Source organism: Hemitrygon akajei, chromosome 9 (assembly GCF_048418815.1).
Source record: "Hemitrygon akajei chromosome 9, sHemAka1.3, whole genome shotgun sequence".
NCBI lineage: Eukaryota > Metazoa > Chordata > Chondrichthyes > Myliobatiformes > Dasyatidae > Hemitrygon > Hemitrygon akajei.
In genome coordinates this window covers 133,537,000-133,558,948 of record NC_133132.1, presented here as the reverse complement: position 1 = coordinate 133,558,948, position 21,949 = coordinate 133,537,000, and the positions used below count along the sequence as shown (strand labels likewise).

Sequence of the window (21,949 nt, the reverse complement as noted above, 5' to 3'; positions counted from 1 at the left end):
TTTAAATTACATTTGAAATCAGCCAAGCTGAAATCAGTTATGATCTTACAGAAGGGGGCAATACAGTCAAGTTAAATGCTCGTATTTCTATTCCATATGATCTTACAGTGACCATATATGTTTCACAGCACACACAGCTCCTTTACAGAGTGAACTTTTCTTAGAACTCCATTTAAGTTTAAAAGCTATCAAGGACTTAATGTAACTAGGGGTTTGAAAGAAAACAGTGACTATAGGAACTGCCTTGTTGATCGGGAATTTCCAAAAACAACATTAAGTTACATTTTTATGGGTATTCAATATAGCAAAGACGTGTTTGTTAGGAGCTACATTCAAAACTGAAAGACAGTGGAAAATTAAAGTTAGAAGAATTAACTATAACACAAATGGTTTGAATACAATTTGATAAAATGGATAAGGAACTATATAAAACCCATACAGGTTTGTGGTTAGACCATATAACATACAAATCTACAGCACATTACTGGCCCTTCAGGCCACAATGTTGTGCTGACCATGTAACCTACTCTAAAAACTGCCTAGAATTACCCTACCGCATAGCCCTCTATTTTTCTAATCTCCATGCACTTATCTAAAAGTTTCTTAAAAGACCTTATTGTATCTTATTAAAAGACCCCACCACCATTGCTGGTAGTGCATTCCATGCACCGACCACTCGCTGTGTGAAAAACTTAGTCCTGACATTCCCTCCGTATCTACTTCCAAGCACCTTAAAACTATGGCCTCTCGTGTTAACCATTTCAGCCCTGGGTTAAAAAAAGCCCTTGGCTATACACACGATTAACACCTCTCATCCTCCGTTGCTCCAAGGAGAAAAGATCAAGTTCACTCAACTGCATGCTCTCCAATCCAGACAACATCCTTATAAATCTCCTCTGCACTCTTTCGAAACTATCCACATTCTTCCTGTAGTGAGGTGACCAGAACTGAACACAGTACTCCAAATGGGGTCCAAGGTCTTATATAGCTGTAACATTACCTCATAGTTCTTGAACTCAATCCTACAACTTTTGAAAGCCAACACACCATACGACTTCTTAACAACTATGTCAAGGTGCACAGCAGCTTTCAAAGCGGAGGGGTCCCAGAACAGATCCCTGTGGAACACCACTGGTCACTGTGCTCCATGCAGAATATGAATCATCTACAACCACTCTTTGCCTTCTGTGGGCAAGCCAATTTTGGATCCACAAAGCAAGGCCTCCTAGTATCCCAAGCCTCATTACTTTTTGAATGAGCTTTGAATGGGGGACCCTACTGAAATCCATATACAGTACATCCACTGCTCTACCTTTATCAATGTGTTTTGTTACCTCCTCAAAGAATTGTTAGGCTTGTAAGGCACGACCTGCCCTTGACAAAGCCATGCTGACTATTTTTAATCAGATTATGTCTCTGCAAATGCTCATAAATCCCGCCTTTCAGGATCTTCTCTAACAACTTGCCCACCACTGAAGTTAAGACCACTGGTCTATAATTTCCTGGGTTATCTTTACTCCCTTTCTTAAACAAGGGAATAACATTTGCAACCCTTCCAATCCTCCAATACTTCTCCTGTCCCTGTTGAAGATGCAAAGATCATCACCAGAGGCTCAGCAATCTCGCTTGCTTGCCACAATACCCTAGGGTATATCTCGTCTAGTCCTGTGACATATCTAACTTAATGCTTTTCAAAAGCTCCAACACATCCTCTTTCTTAATGTCTATATGCTCAAGCATTCAGTATGCTGTAAGTCATCTCCACAAATGCCAAGGTCCTTTTTCCAGGTGAATTATGAAGCAAAGTATTCATTAAGTATCTCTGCTACCTACTCTGATTGCATGCACACGTTTTCAGTATCGCATCTGATTGATCCCTTTCTCACATGGCTCATCCTTTTGCTCTTCACATACTTGTAGAACGCCTTGGGGTTTTTGTTAATCCTGTTTGCCAAGGTCTTCTCATAGCCCCTTCTAGCTCTTCTAATTTCATTCTTAAGCTCCTTCCTGTAATTTTCCAGAACACTCTCAGTACCTAGTTTCTTAAACCTTTCACTAGATTTTTGTTTGTTCTTAACTGGATTTTCCACATCCTTTGTACATCATGGTATTTTTACTCTACCATCCTTTCCCTGTCTCAGTGGAACACATTTATGCAGAATGCCATGCTAATGTTCACTGAACATTTGCCACACTTCTGCCATGTATTTCCCTGAGAACATCTACTCCCAATTTATGTTCCCAAGTTCTTGCCTAATAGCATCATATTTCCCCCTACCCCCAATTAAATGTTTTCCCAAATTGTCTGCTCCTATCCTTCTCCAACGCTATGGTAAAAGAAATAGAGCTGTGATCACTACCTCCTAAATGCTCTCCCACCAAGAGATCTGACACCTGACCAGGTTCATTTCCCAATACCAGATCAAATACAGCCTCTCCTCTAGTTGGTTATCTACATATTGTGTCAAGAAACCTTCTGAACACACTTAACAAAATCCACCCCATCTAAACCCCTTGCTCTAAGGAGATGCTCATCAATATTAAGAAAGTCCTATCACAACAACCCTATTACTATTGCACGGTTCCAGAATCTGCCTCTCTATCTACTCCTTGATGTCCCTGTACTGTTGTGGGGTCAATAAAAAAGAAAAACACATTGTAGAGTTTCTGCCAGTAACTTCCACCCATACTGACTCAGTAGACAATCCATGATTTCCTCCTTTACTGCAGCCTTGACATTATCCCAATCTAAACATCAAGTATAAAGCACAGTGCTTTTTTTGGGGATTCAAGAACATATCCAATACTAATTCAATGTAAATAGGGTTTCCGCCTCCAGCACCGTTAAGCATCAAGTTCGATCTTGTTATTCCTATCTACTCTCTTGCCCATTCATATGTTTTTACACTTCATTTGAGTCTCACTTCAGCCTCTTTTGTGGCAAATAAAGTTACCTTAACTTATACAATCTTCCCTCATAGCATAGGTTTTCAGGATTTGGGAACAGATTTGTAAATACAAGAGACCCTGAGATGTTGGAAATCCAGAGCAACACATACAAAATACTAGAGGAACTCAACAGGTCAGGCAGCAGCTGCAGAAATGAACAGTTGACATTTATGGCCAAGATCCTTCATCGGGATTGAAAAGGAAGGGAGAAGCCAGAATGAAACAGAAAAAATAATCTTTGTAAATTGTCCTTTCAGGCTCTCCGGTGCAACCCCATTTTCCCTGTCACTTGGTGAATCAGAAATGTACACAGTAATTGAGATATGAATAAATAAATGAATAAAATCATCTTAATCCCAAATATTCATTAATCCTTAAATATAAGGAAGGTTGATTATTGCCCAGAAATGGATAAGTTTTAAAACAGATTGATTTTTAAGAAATCCGGTTAACTTCTCTTAAATTCCCAAACAAGGGAGACAGACAGCAATCAATAACATTCCCCAAGTTTCTGATTTATCTACGATGGGATGACATGAGAAAGGTACCACATCAACAAAGAATGGGTCTCCTTTTTCTAGCCACTCCCATTTGATCTGCAGAAGTTTCTCACATTAAGATAACTAATTGACAATCATTCTTGTCATTTTGCACTGATGCTGGAACCTAGTACCTATTACAAGATAGGTACTGGTGGTATGGTACTCTCTTCTCTACATGGCCTAGAATCATAAGACATGTAACAATGCAACATCTTGAAGAATGATGGAAAAGGAAACAAGTATTTTATGTAATTCCTTCTAACATGAGGCATCATCAAAAATCATCATCAAAATCGACTATCTTCCTGATTTGAATTGAATTGACTTTATTTCTTACATCCTACACATACATGAGGAGTAAAATTCTTTACGTTACATCACCATTTGAATGTGCAATTTATAGTAATTTATAATAAATAGTATGTACAACAGAACAGTCAAAATAGCATAGAATATAATTGTGTCAGTGTGAATTAATCAGTCTGATGGCCTTATGGAAGAAGCTGTCCTGCAGCCTGTTGGTCCTGGCTTTTATACTGTGATACCAGATGGTAGCAGCTGGAAGAGTTTGTGGTTGGGGTGATTTGGGTCTCCAATGATCCTTCCGGCCCTTTTTTCACATCCATCGCTGTGAATGTCCTGAATAGTGAGAAGTTTACATCCACAGATGTGCTGGTCTGTCCATACCACTCTCTGCAGAGTCCTGCGATTGAGGGAAGTACAGTTCCCATACCAGGCAGTGATACAGGTTTCCCCCGCTAGCCGAAGGTAGAGCGTTCCTATGAAATGATTTGTAAGCCAGAATGTCGTAAAGTGAAGAAGCAATTACCATTTATTTATATGGGAAAAATTTGTGAGCGTTCTCACATCCAAAAAATAACCTACCCAATCATGCCAAATAACATACAAAACCTAAAATAACAGTAACATACAGTAAAATCAGGAATGTTATGATAAATACACAGACTATATAAAGTAGAAATACTTTTCTGCAATCATTGCAGTACAGTACTGTCCACCGTAACGAAAATCTCACGCAAGCACTCTCGGCAGAAACATTTGGCGCAAGCGCACTCGGCAGCACTCTCCAGTTACCTTTAATCTATGAAGCTGCCAAATGAAACCAAATATAACACATAAAATACACAGCCTATATAAAGAAGAAATAATGTATGTACAATGTAGTTTTACTTACTGGAATCCGGAAGACAGCAAGCACACCGATGATAGTGTGTTAGGCTGAGTCGTCGGAGGCTGGGGTGGTGGGAGACTGGGGTGTCATCTCATCGTCATCTGTTTCCATCAGGGCAGGCAGGTCATCTTCTATGTCTGCCTGCCTCAATGTCGAAGGTCGAGTTTCGTCATCTGCTGTGGCTGATATGGAAGGCTTGAAAAACGACAGTATGCTTGACTGCTTAGCCTCGCGCATTTTTCTATCATACAGTTCTTTGTAAGCACTCAAACCACCCTGCAAACATGCCCCAAATCTATGTACCCTTTCAAAGTTAAAGTCATACTTTCCTGCAATCATTGCAGCATTGTCAATCGCAGCGAAAATCTCATCGATGACTTCACTTTCAGGCCGTTTGCTACTGCGTTTGGTTTCAATTGTTATCTTTTCCTCTTGCAATTGTATCAGCTCTTCATCTGTCAGTTCTTGGTCATGGGATGCCAAAACCTCTTCAACATCATCTTTGTCAACTTCCACAAACCCAGCCTCCTTAGCCAAACTCACTATTGCCGTACTTATTGTTGATGGTTCGAAGCCTTTAAAATCATTCACTGCTTCGGGATATAGTTTCCTCCAACCGCCATTTCTCATCGAGACTGTTAGTCTATCGAGAGCATCTCCAATGTTGACGATTGCCAGTTTTATATTGTACTCTTTCCAGATCTCTCGCAAAGATGCTTCGGAGTTGCCCTCTCTGTCAATGGCACTTACAATAAAACACATCACATCTTGCGTATAGTAAGCCTTAATTGTGGCTATTAGGCCTTGGTCACACAGCTGCAGCAATGATGATGTATTCGGCGGTAAGAATGCAACACGAATGTTACCGCCATACTCGGTAATGCCAGGTGGATGAGCAGCACAATTATCGACAATCACAAGACACTTATTATTGAGGTTATTTTCTCTACGATGTTTGTCAACAAAAGGACTACCGTATCTACTCACATACTCAGAAAAAAGCACTTGGGTATTCCAACCACTTGGATGTGAATGGAACACAACGGGAAGTATTTTCTTATCAACGCCTTTAAGTGCCCTCGGATTTTCTGAATGGTACACTAGTAGAGGCTTAAGGACAGCATCACCAGTGGCGTTAATAATAGGCATTAGGTAAACCTGTCCTTCGATGCCTTGTGCCCCTTAGCCTGCTTTTCTTCTATCGAAATAAATGTCTTCCTCGGCCATTTTTTCCAATAAATTGCAGCTTCGTCACAGTTAAACACTTGCTTATATGAACCACCACCTTCTGTAATTATTTTCTTCAGTTCTCCTGGGAACTTTTCAGTATCAGCCGAAGCACTCTCTCCAGTAAATGTTAAACTATGAAGCTGCCTTCGCCTCAGAAACTGATCAAACCACCCAAGACTACCTTTAAATTCCACTTTCGCAACACTTTCATCACCATCGTCCAGTGCTTTCTGCTTCAGCTTATTAAAAAGACTGACTGATTTCTCCTTAAGTACAACTCAACAGAACACCAAGCTTTGTACACCCATCAATCCACTCAAGCAATAGACTTTCCATTTTATCCATTATTGGATGCCGACTAAGAGAGATCACTTTGCTATGAGCAGAACCAACAGTAACATCAGCAGCTTTCAAGATTCTTCCTCTCTGCGTATAAATAGTGTGAATGGTGGATGCAGGCAAATTCAACTCGCAGACAATGTCCTTACTTCGTTCACCACGATCGAAACGTTTAATTATATCTAGTTTTACGTTAAGTGTAACACCCTTACGAGCTCTTTTAGACTTTTCCGATACAGGTACCTTAGAACTCATCTTGCTAACGGACGAATAAGATAAATCGACATACAGTAAAGCTCAGATGCTCACAGGCACGTGCTTAAGCAATGGTGGCTAAATGCAGTTCTGGGGGAGGAGCTTGGCTGCTTTCTTCGCGTGCTGCCTTTCTTTGTAACAGTGAAAACACCTTCTGTTAGCGAAAACAGGTAACCAATGTAGGTCTATCTTAACAGTGAAGTGTCGTAAAGCAAATGTTCGAAAAACGGGGGACACCTGTACAGTCAGTCAGGATGCTCTCAATTGTACCCCTGTAGAAAATCCTTAGGATTTAGTGACTCAAGCCAATTGTCTTCAACTGTCTGATGTGAAAGAGGCGTTGTTGTGTTTTTTTCACCACAAAGCCGGTATGTACAGACCACGTGAGGTCCTTGGTGATGTGTATACTGAGGAACTTAAAGCTGTTCACCCTCTCAACCCCAGATCCATTGATGTCAATAAGAGTGAGCCTGTCTCCATTCCTCCTGTAGTCCACAAGCAGCTCCTTTGTTTTTGCGACATTGAATACCAGCTATTCACTTTTATGCCCATCGCAGTTATGGCTGTAATTATATCAATAAATGCTTGCTAAGCTTCAATATCAACTGCTGAAACTTATTTCATGCCTCGGAATTCCAATAAGGGATTGGAATTTGTTTATTACTGTATGAACCAGGATGCAGTGAAAAGCTTGTCTTGTATACTGTTAATATAGATTAAATCATTACATTCAGGTAAACCTAAGTAAAACATAACATAATGCAGAATAAAGTATAACAGTCAGAGAGGAAATGGCTGTGCAGGCAAACATCAAGGTGCAAGATTTAACAAGGTAGACTCTAAGGTCAAGAGTTCATCTTCATGCATTTGAAGTTACATGACCTTCACATAACTTATAATAGATATTTAGATTTTTCTTTTGTCTCCCAAAATCTGGGTTGAGACTTGCATTAGTTTGTATACATCTTTCATAATTCAAAGTAAATTAATAGCAGCATTTTATACTGTGATACCGTCTCCAGATGGTAGCAGCTGGAACAGTTTGTGGTAGGGCATTAGACCTTTTTGGGGAAAAAAACTGATTTGTAAGGCATGGAGTTTGTTGAGCATGCCTTAACAACTGGATAAAAATATATTTCTGACATACCCAAGTGACATTGCTGAGAAAGGTTCAGAGTACACTGCTTAAGAGATGCATTTTCTTGCTCCTCAAATAGCTCTCAAAAAAATAGATCTGTGCCCAGTTGAAATGTAGCATGAAGAACAGTGAATGTATACAGTATGTTTAACAAATCCATTGTAATTGAAAATAAATTGATTTATAAAATAGTGAAGAAATGCTGGGTATTCACTTATGTCTATGAAATTAACCAATGTATAGGGATAAGAGTTAAGTTCGGAGATTTTATTGGGTTTGACTTGGTTACGAAGTAATGCACATAAAGACTAAAAGGTAAAGTGTCCCTCTATTAATCCCCTGCCCTACTAATTAACTGCCAAATATGCAGTTAACCTTTATGGTGAAATGATCTACAAATGATGTCTATAATATTCAGTAACTGGAAGCAACTGCTCAATTTTCATCGCTGAAGATCAATTTCATTATCCAAAAGGCCAATAATTAAGATTATAGCCCACAAAATATAAATTAACATCTGTAATATTGGGCTAAACATGGTGTCAGGCAACTTCAAGTTCCTGTTCTTGAATGGTAACTTCTAGATTTTATTTTAAAATGCAGGACTGCACATGCCCAAACCTAAAAGAAAAACCCTTCATTGGAATTTCCACCAGCAATCTCATATTCAGAGATGGCAATCTGTCACCATCCTCTGCTTTGTTCACTGCCCTAAGTCAGCTATGCTTATGAATGTGCAATGTAAAAACAGGGATTGAAGAATTATTTTCCTATGTTCCAATCTGGAGGGGGGAAAGAACACCTTTAATAGGGGCATGCATGGGCTACGCACATGACCGCCCACAAATAAAATCAAACAAGCACAAAATTCAGCCAAGGGAGCAAACATTGAACTCTGCAAGGAATTTAGTGGCACTGATGAGGCTTTGCTGATCATATATTCTGACCATTGCTGCTGGTAAAAAGCAGACAAGCAATTAAGTTTGACATCCCAGACACATCTTTCACTTGAAAGCAATGAATATAGTGCTTCATATTAAAACCAGAACCTACCAGCTTGTGCGGCAGCAGAGCTGATGATAACTGGTGTCGATGCTACCAGCCTAACTGGTGTCCCTAATCCAGTTCTTGCTCCAGGTCCCACCACTAAGGTGCCAGTCTGGTCATAGTAAGCAGCTGGTGCTAGAACTTGATAACCTAAAAAGTAGTGATTTGGTAATAAAAATAGGTGGGAAAAAATCAACTCTACCCACACTTCAAGTCCATAACTCAAAAACCAACAGCTGTTAAAATAATTTGTTCACTGTTCACAATTAAGCATAGAATTTAATTGTGCCATTCAGATCCAGTACAATGGTAAGGTGAAGCTTTTGAGGGAATCCTTAATAGATCAGCCTCTCTTGTCTAAAATTATTCCTGAGCATCTCCATATAGCCTATTTTTATATTATATAAATAAGATGTATTTATATATTAAAAACAGATATAGGATAATTTTTTTTTATATTATGAAATTTGATTATCATACGTTTTCCTTTTACTTTCCAGAGACCAGAATAATAATCAAGCTTGAACAATAAGAAATGGGGGCCCTTCAGTACACCACATCAATTTTTTTGCCCATCTACACCAAATTAGTTTTCCTGCATTTCGACCATATCCATCTTGCCTTGCTTATTAAGTGTTTGTGTAATTGTCACTTAAATGTAGTAATTGTATTTGCTGGCTTCACCTCTTCTGGCCGTGTTCCAGGAATGTACCACTCATTAAGTTTAAAATAAACCACACACCTAAGATCCACTTTAAAATAATTTCCTGCCATGTTTCAAGACTCCTGCCAATTTCCTAAAATACATTTCACTATCTACCTCATGGATGGTTAATCGAATCCTTGTCATATATATTTCTTTCAGGTCACCCTTCAGCTTCCATCAGCCCCAGAGGAAAAAAAAAGGGTAATCTGATCTCTTCTCATAACTTAAGTCCTCCATTTCAGGTAATATTCTGGTGAATCTCTTCTGTGCTCTCTCGAGGGCAATTCTACAGTGTGATGACCGGACCTTCAAATGCAGCTGAACAGAGGTATCTAAAGTTGCAACTTAAGGATTGAACTCTACTATGCCTTGACCAATGAAAGAAAGCATGGCATATCCCTACCTCACCACCCTATATACCTATATTGCCACTTACAGAGAACTAAAACCAATGGCTCCTAGTTCTCTCTGTTCAACAATATTCCTCAATGCCCTAACATTACCCCTCTTTGACTCCATCTGGGTGTCTCCAAAATTAATGTGATTTCTCGAACTTCCGATAATGCCCTCCACCCCCTCTCTATTTCCCAGTTCCCTCTCTCACCTTATCTCCTTGCCTGCCCAATGCCTCCCTCTGGTGCTCCTCCCACTTTTTCTTTTCTCCATTGCCTTCAGTCCTCAATCCTGAGGACTGGAGAATGGCTAATGTTATCCCACTTTTTAAGAAAGGAGGGAGGGAGAAAACAGAGAACTATCGACCTGTCAGCCTGACATCGGTGGTGGGAAAGATGCTAGAGTCCATTATTAAGGATGAAATAGTGGCATATCTAGATAGCAGTGACAGGATTGGGCCGAGCCAGCATGGATTTACCAAGGGTAAATCATGCTTGACTAATCGGTTGGAGTTTTTCGAGGATGTAACCAGGAAGTTAGACAAGGGAGATCCAGGGATGTAGTGTACCTCGATTTTCAGAAGGCAGTTGATAACGTCCCACATAGAAGATTGGTGGGTAAAATCAAAGCTCAGGGCATCGGGGGGAAGATATTGACATGGATAGAAAACTGGTTGGCAGATAGAAAGAAAAGGATAGTGGTGAATGGGTGTTTCTCGGAATGGCAGGTGGTGACTAGTGGGGTGCTACAGGGCTCAGTATTGGGACCACAGCTGTTTACCATTTACGTTAACGATTTGGATGAAGGCATAGAAAATAACATCAGCAAATTTGCTGATGATACTAAGCTGGGTGGCAGTGTGACATGTGATGAGGATGTTAGGAGAATTCAGGGTGACTTGGATAGGCTGCGTGAGTGGGCAGATACTTGGCAGATGGTGTTTAATGAGAATAAGTGTGAGGTTATCCACTTTGGGAGTAAGAACAGGAAGGCAGATTATTATCTGAACGGTATAGAGTTGGGTAAGGGAGTAATACAAAGAGATCTCGGAGTCCTTGTTCATCAGTCACTGAAGGGGAATGAGCAAGTGCAGCAGGCAGTGAAGAAGGCTAATGGAATGTTGGCCTTTATTACAAAGGGAATTGAGTACAAGAGCAAGGAAATCCTCTTGCATCTGTACAGAGCCCTGGTGAAACCACACCTGGAGTATTGTGTACAGTTTTGGTCTCCAGGGTTAAGGAAGGACATCCTGGCTATAGAAGAAGTGCAGCGTAGATTCACGAGGTTAATTCCTGGGATGTCTGGACTGTCTTACGCAGAGAGGTTAGAGAGACTGGGCTTGTACACGCTGGAATTAAGGAGATTGAGAGGGGATTTGATTGAAACATATAAGATTATTAAGGGATTGGACAAGATAGAGGCAGGAAATATGTTCCAGATGCTGGGAGAGTCCAGTACCAGAGGGCATGGTTTGAGAATAAGGGGTAGGTCATTTAGGACAGAGTTAAGGAAAAACTTCTTCTCCCAGAGAGTTGTGGGGGTCTGGAATGCACTGCCTCGGAAGGTAGTGGAGGCCAATTCTCTGGATGCTTTCAAGAAGGAGCTAGATAGGTATCTTATGGATAGGGGAATCAAGGGATATGGGGACAAGGCAGGAACTGGGTATTGATAAGGAATTGATCAGCCATGATCTCAAAATGGCGGTGCAGGCTCGAGGGGCCGAATGGTCTACTTCTGCACCTATTGTCTATTGTCTCTCCTTTTGGACTCCCCCTTGACCAGCCCTGTATCTCTTCCACCAATCAACTTCCCAGCTCTTTACTTCACCCCTTCTCCCTCCATCCACCCACCCACCCTTTTACTTAAGACTCTTCATCTTTCTTCTCTAGTCCTTCTGAAGGGTTTCAGCCCAAAATGTTGACTGTATCCTTTTCCATGGATGCTGCCTAGCCTGCTCAGCTCCTCCAGCATTTTGTGTGTGTTACCTCGCACTTGTCAGGATTAAATTCCATTGCCCAAAGCTCTGCCCAACTTTCCAACTGATCTATATCCTGCTGTACAACATCATCAATTTTCATGACACCTCCAAACATACTGATAGAGTCAGACACCATAGCACAGAAACAGACCCTCAGTCGATCTAGTCCATGGCAAACTGTAATTCTGCCTATTCCCATTGCCCTGCATCTGGACTATAGCCCCCCCAATACCCCTCCAATCCACGTACCTATCCACACTTCTCTTAAATGTTTCAAACACTCATCCGCCAGATCCACTGGCAGCTCGTTCCACACTTGCACTGCCCTCTGAGTGAAGTAGTTCTTCCTCAGGTTCCCTGTAAATATTTCACAGTTCACCTTTAACCTGTATCCTCTGGTTCTAGTCTCACTCTGCCCTGGTGGAAAAGGACAGCTTGCATTTACCTTTAAAAATACACACCTTGATTTTCTATACCTCTATCAAATCACCATCATTTTCCTACTCTCTAAGGAATAAAACTCTAACCTTTCCCTGTAACTCAGTCCCAATAACATCTTTGTAAATTTTTTTTGTAATCTTTCAATGTTATTGCTATCTTTCCTGTAGGTAGGTGACGAGAAGTGTGCATAATGCTCCAAATCTAACCTCACCAATGTTTTATACAACTTCAACATAACATCCCAATCAATACTCTAGATTTATGAAGGCCAATGTACCAAAAATTCTTTTTACAATCCTCTCTGTATGAATCTGTTTATCTAGATCCCTGTTATACCGCAGTCCTCAGCGCCCTACCATTCACTGTGCAAGTTCAAACCTGGTTTGTCCTGCCAAATTGCAGCACATCACTAGTCTTCATTAAATTCCATCTACCATTTTTCCAGTTGGCCCAGATCCCACTGCAGTTTTGAAGGCATCCCACATACCAAGTATTCCTTTGCCACAAAAAAAATCCACACCTGTGAGAGGACCAGTCTTTTCTCCATAATTATCTTGAAACTAGTGGAATTATGATCACTAAATCCAAGCTGTTTTCCTACACACATCTCTGTCACCTGCCCTATCTCATTCCTAATAAAGAGATTCAGTTTCACACTCTCTAGTTGGGACCTCTACATATTAAAGAAACTTTGCTGAACATATTTGACATTTTATCTTATCCGGTATTTTGACAGTATGGGAGTCCCAGTTAATATATGGAAAGTTAAAATCACCTACTATCACACCAATATTTTTCTCACAATGGTCTCCACAAATGTGCTGCTCTAAATACCACTAACTTTTGGGTGGTTTATACTATTATCTCAGTTCCACCTGTACAGCCTTAGCAATCCAGTCTGTCCTGCCTGAACAATGCCATGACAATTTCCCTAATGAGTAATACTACTCTTCCCCCTTTAATTTCCCCCTCTACTATTGTTTAATAAAGCAACAGAACCCTAGAACATTGAGCTGCTAGTCCTACCCCTCATGTAACCAAGTCTCAATAATGGCTAAAATATCATAACTCCATATGCTAATCCAACTTCTAAGCCTATCCACAACACTCCTTGCACTGAAATAGATGCAACGCAGAACATTAGTCCCATCCTGAACAGCCTTTCAGTTCCATTATAGGCTTAACATGTACTTTCCTCAGCACTACCTCACTAGCAGCTCTGGCACTCTACCTCCCATCCCCAAGAGCAGCACGAGCAAACCTTCCCACAAGGATACTGGTACCCTTCCAGCTCAGGTGTAAACCATCCCAACTGTAAAGGTCCTACCTTCCCTGGAAGAGTGCCTAATATTACAAAAAAATCTGAAGCCCTCCCTCCTTCACCATATCCTTTTCCACATTAAACTGTTATTTAACCCGGATGTGGCACCACAAACCCCCCCCCCCCCCCAAGCAAACCTTCCTGCAAGAATATTGGCTCCATCGTCACTTGGAGTTCAGCTGCACACCTTTCCATTTGTACAGGTTCCAATCAGAAAAACCAACTTTCAACACTACCCTCCGCATCCTATCACTAGCAGATTTTGGATCCAATCAGCCAGTTCATACTAAATGTCTAGACCTGTCTAGCACGCGGGACTTGTTAAATACTCCAGCCTGACCATTGGATATTTTCATGCTTCTCCTTCTCATGATTCCATCTAGCTCATTTCACCAACAAGATCCCCTCTCCATTTGGTTCCATCCTCCCTTCACCTCTTCATTTAGGATTCCCATCATCAGCTTCCTTAATTTTCCAATTCCACCTTTTCCCCTCCTGGCTCTACCTGATCATCAATTCATAATCAAGCTTTCTATCCCATATCCTCACAGTCTTAGCAAAAAGAAATATGGCATGTTGGTCAGGAAGGTCTAACTGGTTCATCTTCATCAGATTATAACAATACAGAAAAATTTTATTTAAGACCTCTCTAGTCAATGGAGAGAACTTGTAAATCCAATTCCTGATTTTACCTGTGGAGTTCAGAATGTGTGAAGTTCAAGGAAAACAACTATACCATCTTTTGAGAGAAAATACATTGCATGAAGTATAGGAGTGCTCTTAGTGTAGGAAATTACACTCCTCCAGGAGTTACTGCTTGTCTTCTGTGATGGAGAAAAGTGGAGTTACATATTAAATAGCTCCTCTTCAAAAGTAATTGTAACAAACACACATACCTGGCATTCCAGTGGCAAGGCCTTGACTAAAGGCAAGAGCTGGATTGGTTGCAGCAGCAGCTGCAAGCGAGTCAGCTTGTTGACTCTGCTGGCCCTGATTTGGAGTGAGTGGGCGCTGATTTCCACCTCGCAGGACCTAGCAATTATGCATAGAACAAAGACGATAATTTTCATGATACAACAGCAGCTAGCCAAGCTCATGGATAAATTCATTATTCTTTATCACTAAAATTCAATTACTAAGGCATGATTTATAAAAATGTTTTAAAGAAACTAAAAAATAAATATAATTTATGCAGAACAGTAGTTAGCACCGTCTCTGCACAGCTCCAGAAACCCAAATTTGACCCGGACCTTAAAGGCTGTCTATGTGTACATTGCGACTATGTGGGTTTCCTTCGTTTTTTTTCCACTTGCCAAGGATGTACACATTGGTTTGTAAACTGGCAACCATATGTTTTGACTAGTGTAAATTGAGTGGAAGGTGAATAAATGAGGTGGGGATCTGAAATTGTGTGGATGGGTGTTGAAAATCAGTGTGAACACACTGAACTGAAAGAGCCATTTCTTTGCTATATAACGACAGAATGAACAAAAATATCCATCCAATATTTATGTAAATTTGTACAGAGAATTTAGTAGAATACGTTACAGCCATTCATGGAAGGTAACCTAGATAGTGAAATCAATGAGAAACACATACTTGCTGTCCTTGCTGTGCCTGTGTTGCAGCCTGTTGGTTGGCAGAATTGTTTGCAGCTGCTGCAGCTGCTTGCTGTTGGAACAGATTAGCTGGATACACACCCCATGGAACTCCATAATACTGAGGAGGGACAACGGTAGGACCTAGCACAAAAATGAAGCAACAGGTCTTTTTTCAGCAGCACTAGAAAACAGTGTTCACAAATACTAATAGAAGTCCTCTAATATTTTGCTTCCTTTTGTAACCTTTATCAATATCCATCTCCCAAACATGAATGCCAACCCATTCATCTGACTCTTTTCAATCCCCCACCACTGTCCTCTGCATGAAAGTTGCTACTGTTTCAGTAGCGACCTGAAACTCCAGTGCCTGCACTTCTTACTCAGAAGTAAAACTTTTTCATTTGTATGAAGTTATTACTGAACCATGAACACTCAAAGTCTCTCCGTAATGTTAATTACTAGGAGCATTTTCTATCCTACAAGTATGCCACAAATTTAAAGGTTTTGAATAACTGGAAGTTGGTTTAAAAAATGCAGATGGATACATGTATAATTGGGAAAGAGGAAGGATTTAGAAGATCACTTAACACAAATGAAAGCGGAATAATATCTGGAACTCAAATCAGAAAATTCCAAACCAATGATTTCAGTACATCTTAGGGGCAAATATTCAGAGTGCCACTGAAGAAATACTCTGCTGCTGGAAGTGCTAAATTTTGCATAAGGTAGTAAATGTAGATTTTGTCTGCTCTCAGGGTGTGTTCTAAGAGAGGACATGAAAGATTATATTTACTATTCCTTCTGCATCAACATTTTATCTGATCATGCAGATTGTGGGACCAACATACAAAGCATCTGCCACATTTCCCTATATTGCAACAGTTGTTTTACAGTTACACACTGCTCCTACTGATACCATGAAGGCCACAATAAATAAACAATATAACCACAAATATCTGTATGTGAAATGAACTGAATCAAAGGATCTAATTGTGCAAGTAATAGAAGGTGGTTACAAATGCAAATTGCCAGGCCAATCAAATACAAAGAAATAATGACTGTTGCTGATTGAGGCCTTCATTAACCTCCATCCAAAAACCAAATTAAAGACACTATAGTGAATGGAGGACTACCTGTAATATAAGAGAAATTAATAGCAAAAATAGTGAGTAGTAGCCTTAATGTAAAAGCCATTAGAGATATGGTTCTTTGGTAACTTTAGTTTTAGAATTAATTATTCTGGGCTATTTAGTAATTAAAAAGGAGAGACAAAATTGGAAGTGGCTTGGGGTGGAACAACTGACCACTGCAACAGTGAAGGACAACAAAATAGCAAATAAAGCTCTTTCCTTAGAAAAGTGACAAGTAGAAGACATGAAGGGACAGGAAGTATGTGTGAGAGGCCAATATTCTGTACTGGGTGTCAGAGGTAGGAAGTCCGGGAGACTCCCAGCCTCCCAGACGGCCACATCTGCACCAGGAGCGTCGAGTTGCAGCTCCTTAGGGACCGGGTTAGGGAACTGGAGATGCAGCTTGATGACCTTCCTCTGGTCAGGGCAAGTGAAGTGCTACATAGGAGCTATAGGCACGAAGTCACACTGAGGCCTCAGGAGACATTAAGTGGGTAACAGTCAGGTGAGGGAAGGGCAGGAGTCAGATACTAGAGAGAAAAGTAGCGTACAATCATCACAGTGATATTCGTTTCTGCGCTTCGCAAGTGTCCTTGTGGCTGTCCCCCCTTAATAAGTACTCCTGCTTGAGTACTGTTGGGGGGACAGCCTACCTGGGGGAAGCAATAGTGGCCGCACCTCTGGCACAGAGTCTGGCCCTGTTGCTCAGAAGGGCAAGGAAAGGAAGAGGATGGCAGCAGTGATGGGGGACTCTATAGTTAGGGGGTCAGACAGGCGATTCTGTGGACACAGGAAAGAAACTCAGATAGTAGTTTGCCTCCCAGGTGCCAGGGTCCGAGATGTTTCTGATCGCGTCCACAATATTCTGAAGCGGGAAGGAGAAAAGCCATAGGTCATGGTACATATTGATACCAATGACATGGGGAGGAAAAGGGAGGAGATCCTGAAAAACACACTACAGGGAGTTAGGAAGGAAGTTGAGAAGTAGGACCTCAAAGGCAGTAATGTCGGGATTACTGCCTGTGCCACGTGACAGTGAGTATAGCAATAGAATGAGGTGCAGGATAAATGCATGGTTGAGGGATTGGAGCAAGGGGCAGGGATTCAGATTTCTGGACATTGGGATGAGTTCTGGGGCAGGTGTAACCTGTACAAAAAGGACGGATTGCACTTGAATCTGACAGGGGCCAATTTCCTAGCAGGGAGGTTTGCTAAGGCTATTGGGGAGAGGTTAAACTAGAATTGCAGGGGGGTGGGAACCAATATAAAGAGACAGAGGAAGGGGCGGTTCGCTCACAAATAGAGAAAGCTTGTAGACAGTGCAAAGAGGGAGGATAGTCAGGTGATAGAGAAAAGATGCACTCAGACCGACGGTTTGAGATGTGTCTATTTTAATGTAAGGAGTATTATGAACAAAGCAGATGACCTTAAAGCGTGCATCAGTACTTAGAGCTGTGATGTTGTGGCCATTAGAGAGACTTGGATGGTTCAGGTACAGGAATGGTTACTTAGGGTGCCAGGCTTTAGATGTTTCAGAAAGGACAGGGAGGGGGGCAAAAGAGGCGATGGTGTGGCACTGCTGATCAGAGATAGTGTCACAGCTATAGAAAAGAAGGAAGTCATGGAAGGATTGTCTACTGAGTCTCTGTAGGTGGAAGTTAGGAACAGGAAGGAGTCAATAATTCCACTGGGTGTTTCTATAGACCACCCATAATAACAGGGACATCGAGGAGCAGACAAGGAGACAGATTCTGGAAAGGTGTAATAATAACAAGGGTTGTCATGGCGGGAGATTTTAATTTCCCAAATATTGATTGGTATCTCCCTAGAGCCAGGGGTTTAGATGGGGTGGAGTTCGTTAGGTGTGTCCAGGAAGTTTTCCTGACAATATGTAGATATGCCTACAAGAGGAGAGGGTGCACTTGATCTAGTATTGGGAAATGAACCTGGTCAGGTGTCAGATCTCTCAGTGGGAGAGCATTTTGCAGATAGTGATCATAATTCCATCTCCTTTACCATAGCACTGGAGAGCAATAGGAGCAGACAAGTTAGCAAAGTGTTTAATTGGAGCAAGGGAAAATATGAGGCTATCAGGCAGGAACTTGGAAGCATAAATTGGAAACAGATGTTCTCAGGGAAATGTATGGCAGAAAAATCTCAAGCGTTCAGGGGATATTTGTGTCGCATTCTGCATAGGTATGTTCCAATGAGACAGAAGAAGGACGGTAGGGTACTGGAACTGTAGTGTACAAAGGCTGTTATAAATCTAGTTAAGAAGTAAAAAAAAAGTGTACGAAAGGTTCAAAAAAACTAGGTAATGATAGAGATCTAGAAGATTATAAAGTTAGCAGGAAGAAACTTAAATTAGGAGAGCCAAAAGGAGCCATTAGAAGGCCTTGGTGGACAGGATTAAGGAAAACCCTAAGGCATTCGACAAGTATGTGAAGAGCAAGAGGATAAGATGTCAGAGAATACCACCAATCAAGTGTGACAGTGGAAAAGTGTGTATCGAACCAGAGGAGATAGCTGAGGTACTTAATGAATACTTTGCTTCAGTATTCACTATGGAAAAGGATCTTTTCAATTGTACGGATGGCTTTCGGATGACTAAAAAGCTTGAGCATGTAGATATTAAGGAAGAGGATGTGCTGGAGTTTTTGGAAAGCATCAAGTTCGATAAGTCACCAGGACCGGACGGGATGTACCCCAGGCTACTGTGGGAGGCGAGGGAGGAGATTACTGAGCCTCTGGCGATGATCTTTGCATCATCAATGGGACTGGGAGAGGTTCTGGAGGATTGGAGCGTTGTGGATGTTGTTCCCTTATTCAAGAGAGGGAGTAGAGATAGCCCAGGAAATTATAGACCAGTGAGTCTTACTTCAGTTGTTGGTAAATTGATGGAACAGATCCTGAGAGGCAGGATTTATGAATACTTGGAGGACATAGTATGATTGTGAATAGCCAGCATGGCTATTGTCAAAGGCAGGTCGTGCCTTACGAGCCCGATTGAATTCTTTGATGATGTGACTAAACATATTGATGAAGGTAGAGCAGATGATGTAGTGTATATGGATTTCAGCAAGGCATTTGATAAGGTACCCCATGCAAGGCTTATTGAGAAAGTAAAGAGGCATGGGATCCAAGGGGACCTTACTTTGTGGATCCAGAATTGGCTTGCCCACAGAAGGCAAAGAGTGGTTCTAGATAGGTCATATTCTGCATGGAGGCTGATGACCAGTGGTGTGTCTCAAAGATCTGTTCTGGGACCCCTTCTCTTCGTGATTTTTATAAATGATCTGGATGAGGAAGTGGAGGGATGGGTTAGTAAATTTACCAATGACATAAAGGTTGGAGGTGTTGTGGATAGTGTGAAGTTTTGTCAGAGGTTACAGCAGGACATCGATAGGATGCAAAACTGAGAAGTGGCAGATGGAGTGAGGTGGTTCGTTTTGGTAGGTCAAATATGATGGCAGAATATAGTATTAATGGTTAAGACTCTTGACAGTGTGGAGGATCAGAGGGATCTTGGGGTCCGAGTCCACAGGACACTCAGGTTGACTGTATGGTTAAGAAGGCATACAGTGTATTGGCCTCCATCAATCGTAGGACTGAGTTCAAGATCCGAGAGGTAATGTTACAATTATATAGGAATCCAGCCAGACCCGACTTGGAGTACTGTGCTCAGTTCTGGTCATCACACTACAGGAAGGATGTGGAAACTATAGAAAGGGTGCAGAGGAGATTTACATGAATGTTGCCTGGATTGGGGAGTATACCTGAGAATAGGTTGAGTGAAATCGGCCTTTTCTCGTTGGAGCAAGAGAGGATGAGAGGTGACCTGATAGAAGTGTATAAGAAGATGAGAGGCATTGATCATGTGGATAGTCAGAGACTTTTTCCCAGGGCTGAAATAGCTAACACGAGAAGGCACAGTTTTAAGGTGTTTGGAAGTAGGTACAGAGAAGGTGTCAGCGGTAAGTTTTTTTCTTACAGAGAGTGGTGACTGCGTGGAATGGGCTGCCGTCGACAGTGGTGGAGATGGATATGATAGGGTCTTTTAAGAGACTCCTGGATAGGTACATGGAGCTTAGAAAAATAGGACGGCAATGGTAACCCGAGGTAATTTCTAAAGTAAGCACATGTTCGGCACAGTATTGTGGGCCAAAGCGCCTGTATTGTGCTGTAGGTTTTCTATGTTTCTATGTCTATGTTTCTTGAATGAGTGAAAACAGAGATAGAGAGTCCGAAAACACTGCCCATTTGACAGCAGCTAAATAACATGATTGTCATTCAGTTAATGTGACAAAGTTGTTAATAAAGCCAAAACAAAAATAACAAGAGGACTTAAATCTTGACATAAACTGTAGAAATGAAAATAGCAAAATAAATCATAGATCACAAAAGTTTGCTGCAGCAAGGAATAACGGAATCAGCAAGAGAGCTGGTTATTTTAGAGCGATGATTGAGCAGAAATCTCAGAAAGGAATTCACTGGAGAAAGAGATTACAAGATAATATTTTACTTCAGCTCTGAGCGTTACGTGCCTAAATCTGAACCAGTATGTGAAATTCAAGTACGGTCATCTTCATGAGAATTTAAGGCAATATTGAAAAAAAAATTTAAATTCTGAATAAATTAATGCAACTAGCAAATACAACTCTAAAGTAATTTTCACATTACTACATGAAGGTTAAGGATTACAAGGGATCGATGGAAAAGGTTCAATGTTCTGCCAAAGGTAAAGTAGTAGGCCTGACATTTGGCTGTTCTCGAATTCAAGGAATAGTCAAAAATATGTACAAGTAGCATATATAACTTCTTTAGAATATGCTATGGAAAACTATGGCTGGACACATTATGATGTTATGATAGCGGAAACGGAAAGTTTTCAATTCTCCAAGTACTGAACTGGCTTTTAGATTTAAAATACCAAACCGGTTATTTGGCTCCACCTTCAATACAAGGGTGAGAATCTCGCTGAAGTTCTTTAGCATTAATATAACTTTATCAGACACAAATATTAGAAATCACTGATTTCAATTGGGACTGAAAGCAGTTTGTTCAAGTGGAGTACATGATCTGTTCTGATCTATACAAAAGTGTTTAATACTGAGTTGCTTCCTTCTTTCTCCCACCCCCAGCCCCCAACAGCCTTTTAAATTAGGCCTGTACAACTTTATTCAGTTGTTACTATTATGGAAAATGGTTGATCACCTGCTAAAGTAGCTGCTGCAGCCAGTCCTGCTGCAGTGTATGGATCTGTGCCTGGTGGAGCTGCACTGATTATGTATGGGTTTGGCATAAAGGCAGCTGGAGCAAGACCTGCTGAAAATACACCTGCTGTTCAAGACAAAAAATACATTATTTACTCCTATTCCAAAAAAATCCAAAAGGTACATTTTTGAGTACCAGTCCATCATTCTTCGGTTCTGCAATTCCCCACAGAAATCTAAATAACTCTTTGTAGCAATACATGGTCTTTTCCTTCATATTGCCAACATAAATGAACTTCCATCCCATTGGACAGATTCGATACTTTACCATAGCATAGAAGATACTAACACAAATATCATGGAGATAGAGGGGATAGTTTTCTAAAGAAGTGGTCACACATGTCCTTGCAAACATGACATCTCAGTATGGTTACAAACCCTTAAGTTGCAAGAAACATTTAGAAACAGAAAGGA

General features: G+C 40.9%; 1 protein-coding gene across 8 annotated transcripts in view; it reads right to left on the bottom strand.

Moving 5' to 3' along the window:
- Positions 1 to 21,949, bottom strand: part of LOC140733536 (pumilio homolog 2-like) — a 138,502-nt gene that overhangs the window by 36,958 nt on the left and 79,595 nt on the right. For 5 of the 8 annotated variants that reach the window (XM_073056988.1, XM_073056985.1, XM_073056989.1 and 2 more), the window contains 4 exons: positions 21,477 to 21,602; positions 15,131 to 15,273; positions 14,428 to 14,563; positions 8,699 to 8,842 (listed from right to left, as the gene is read on the bottom strand). In XM_073056988.1, the coding sequence (XP_072913089.1) occupies positions 8,699 to 8,842; positions 14,428 to 14,563; positions 15,131 to 15,273; positions 21,477 to 21,602 (549 nt within the window). The remainder of the gene's footprint in view (positions 1 to 8,698; positions 8,843 to 14,427; positions 14,564 to 15,130; positions 15,274 to 21,476; positions 21,603 to 21,949) is intronic. The other 3 variants (XM_073056986.1, XM_073056990.1, XM_073056993.1) reach the window with 1 other exon arrangement.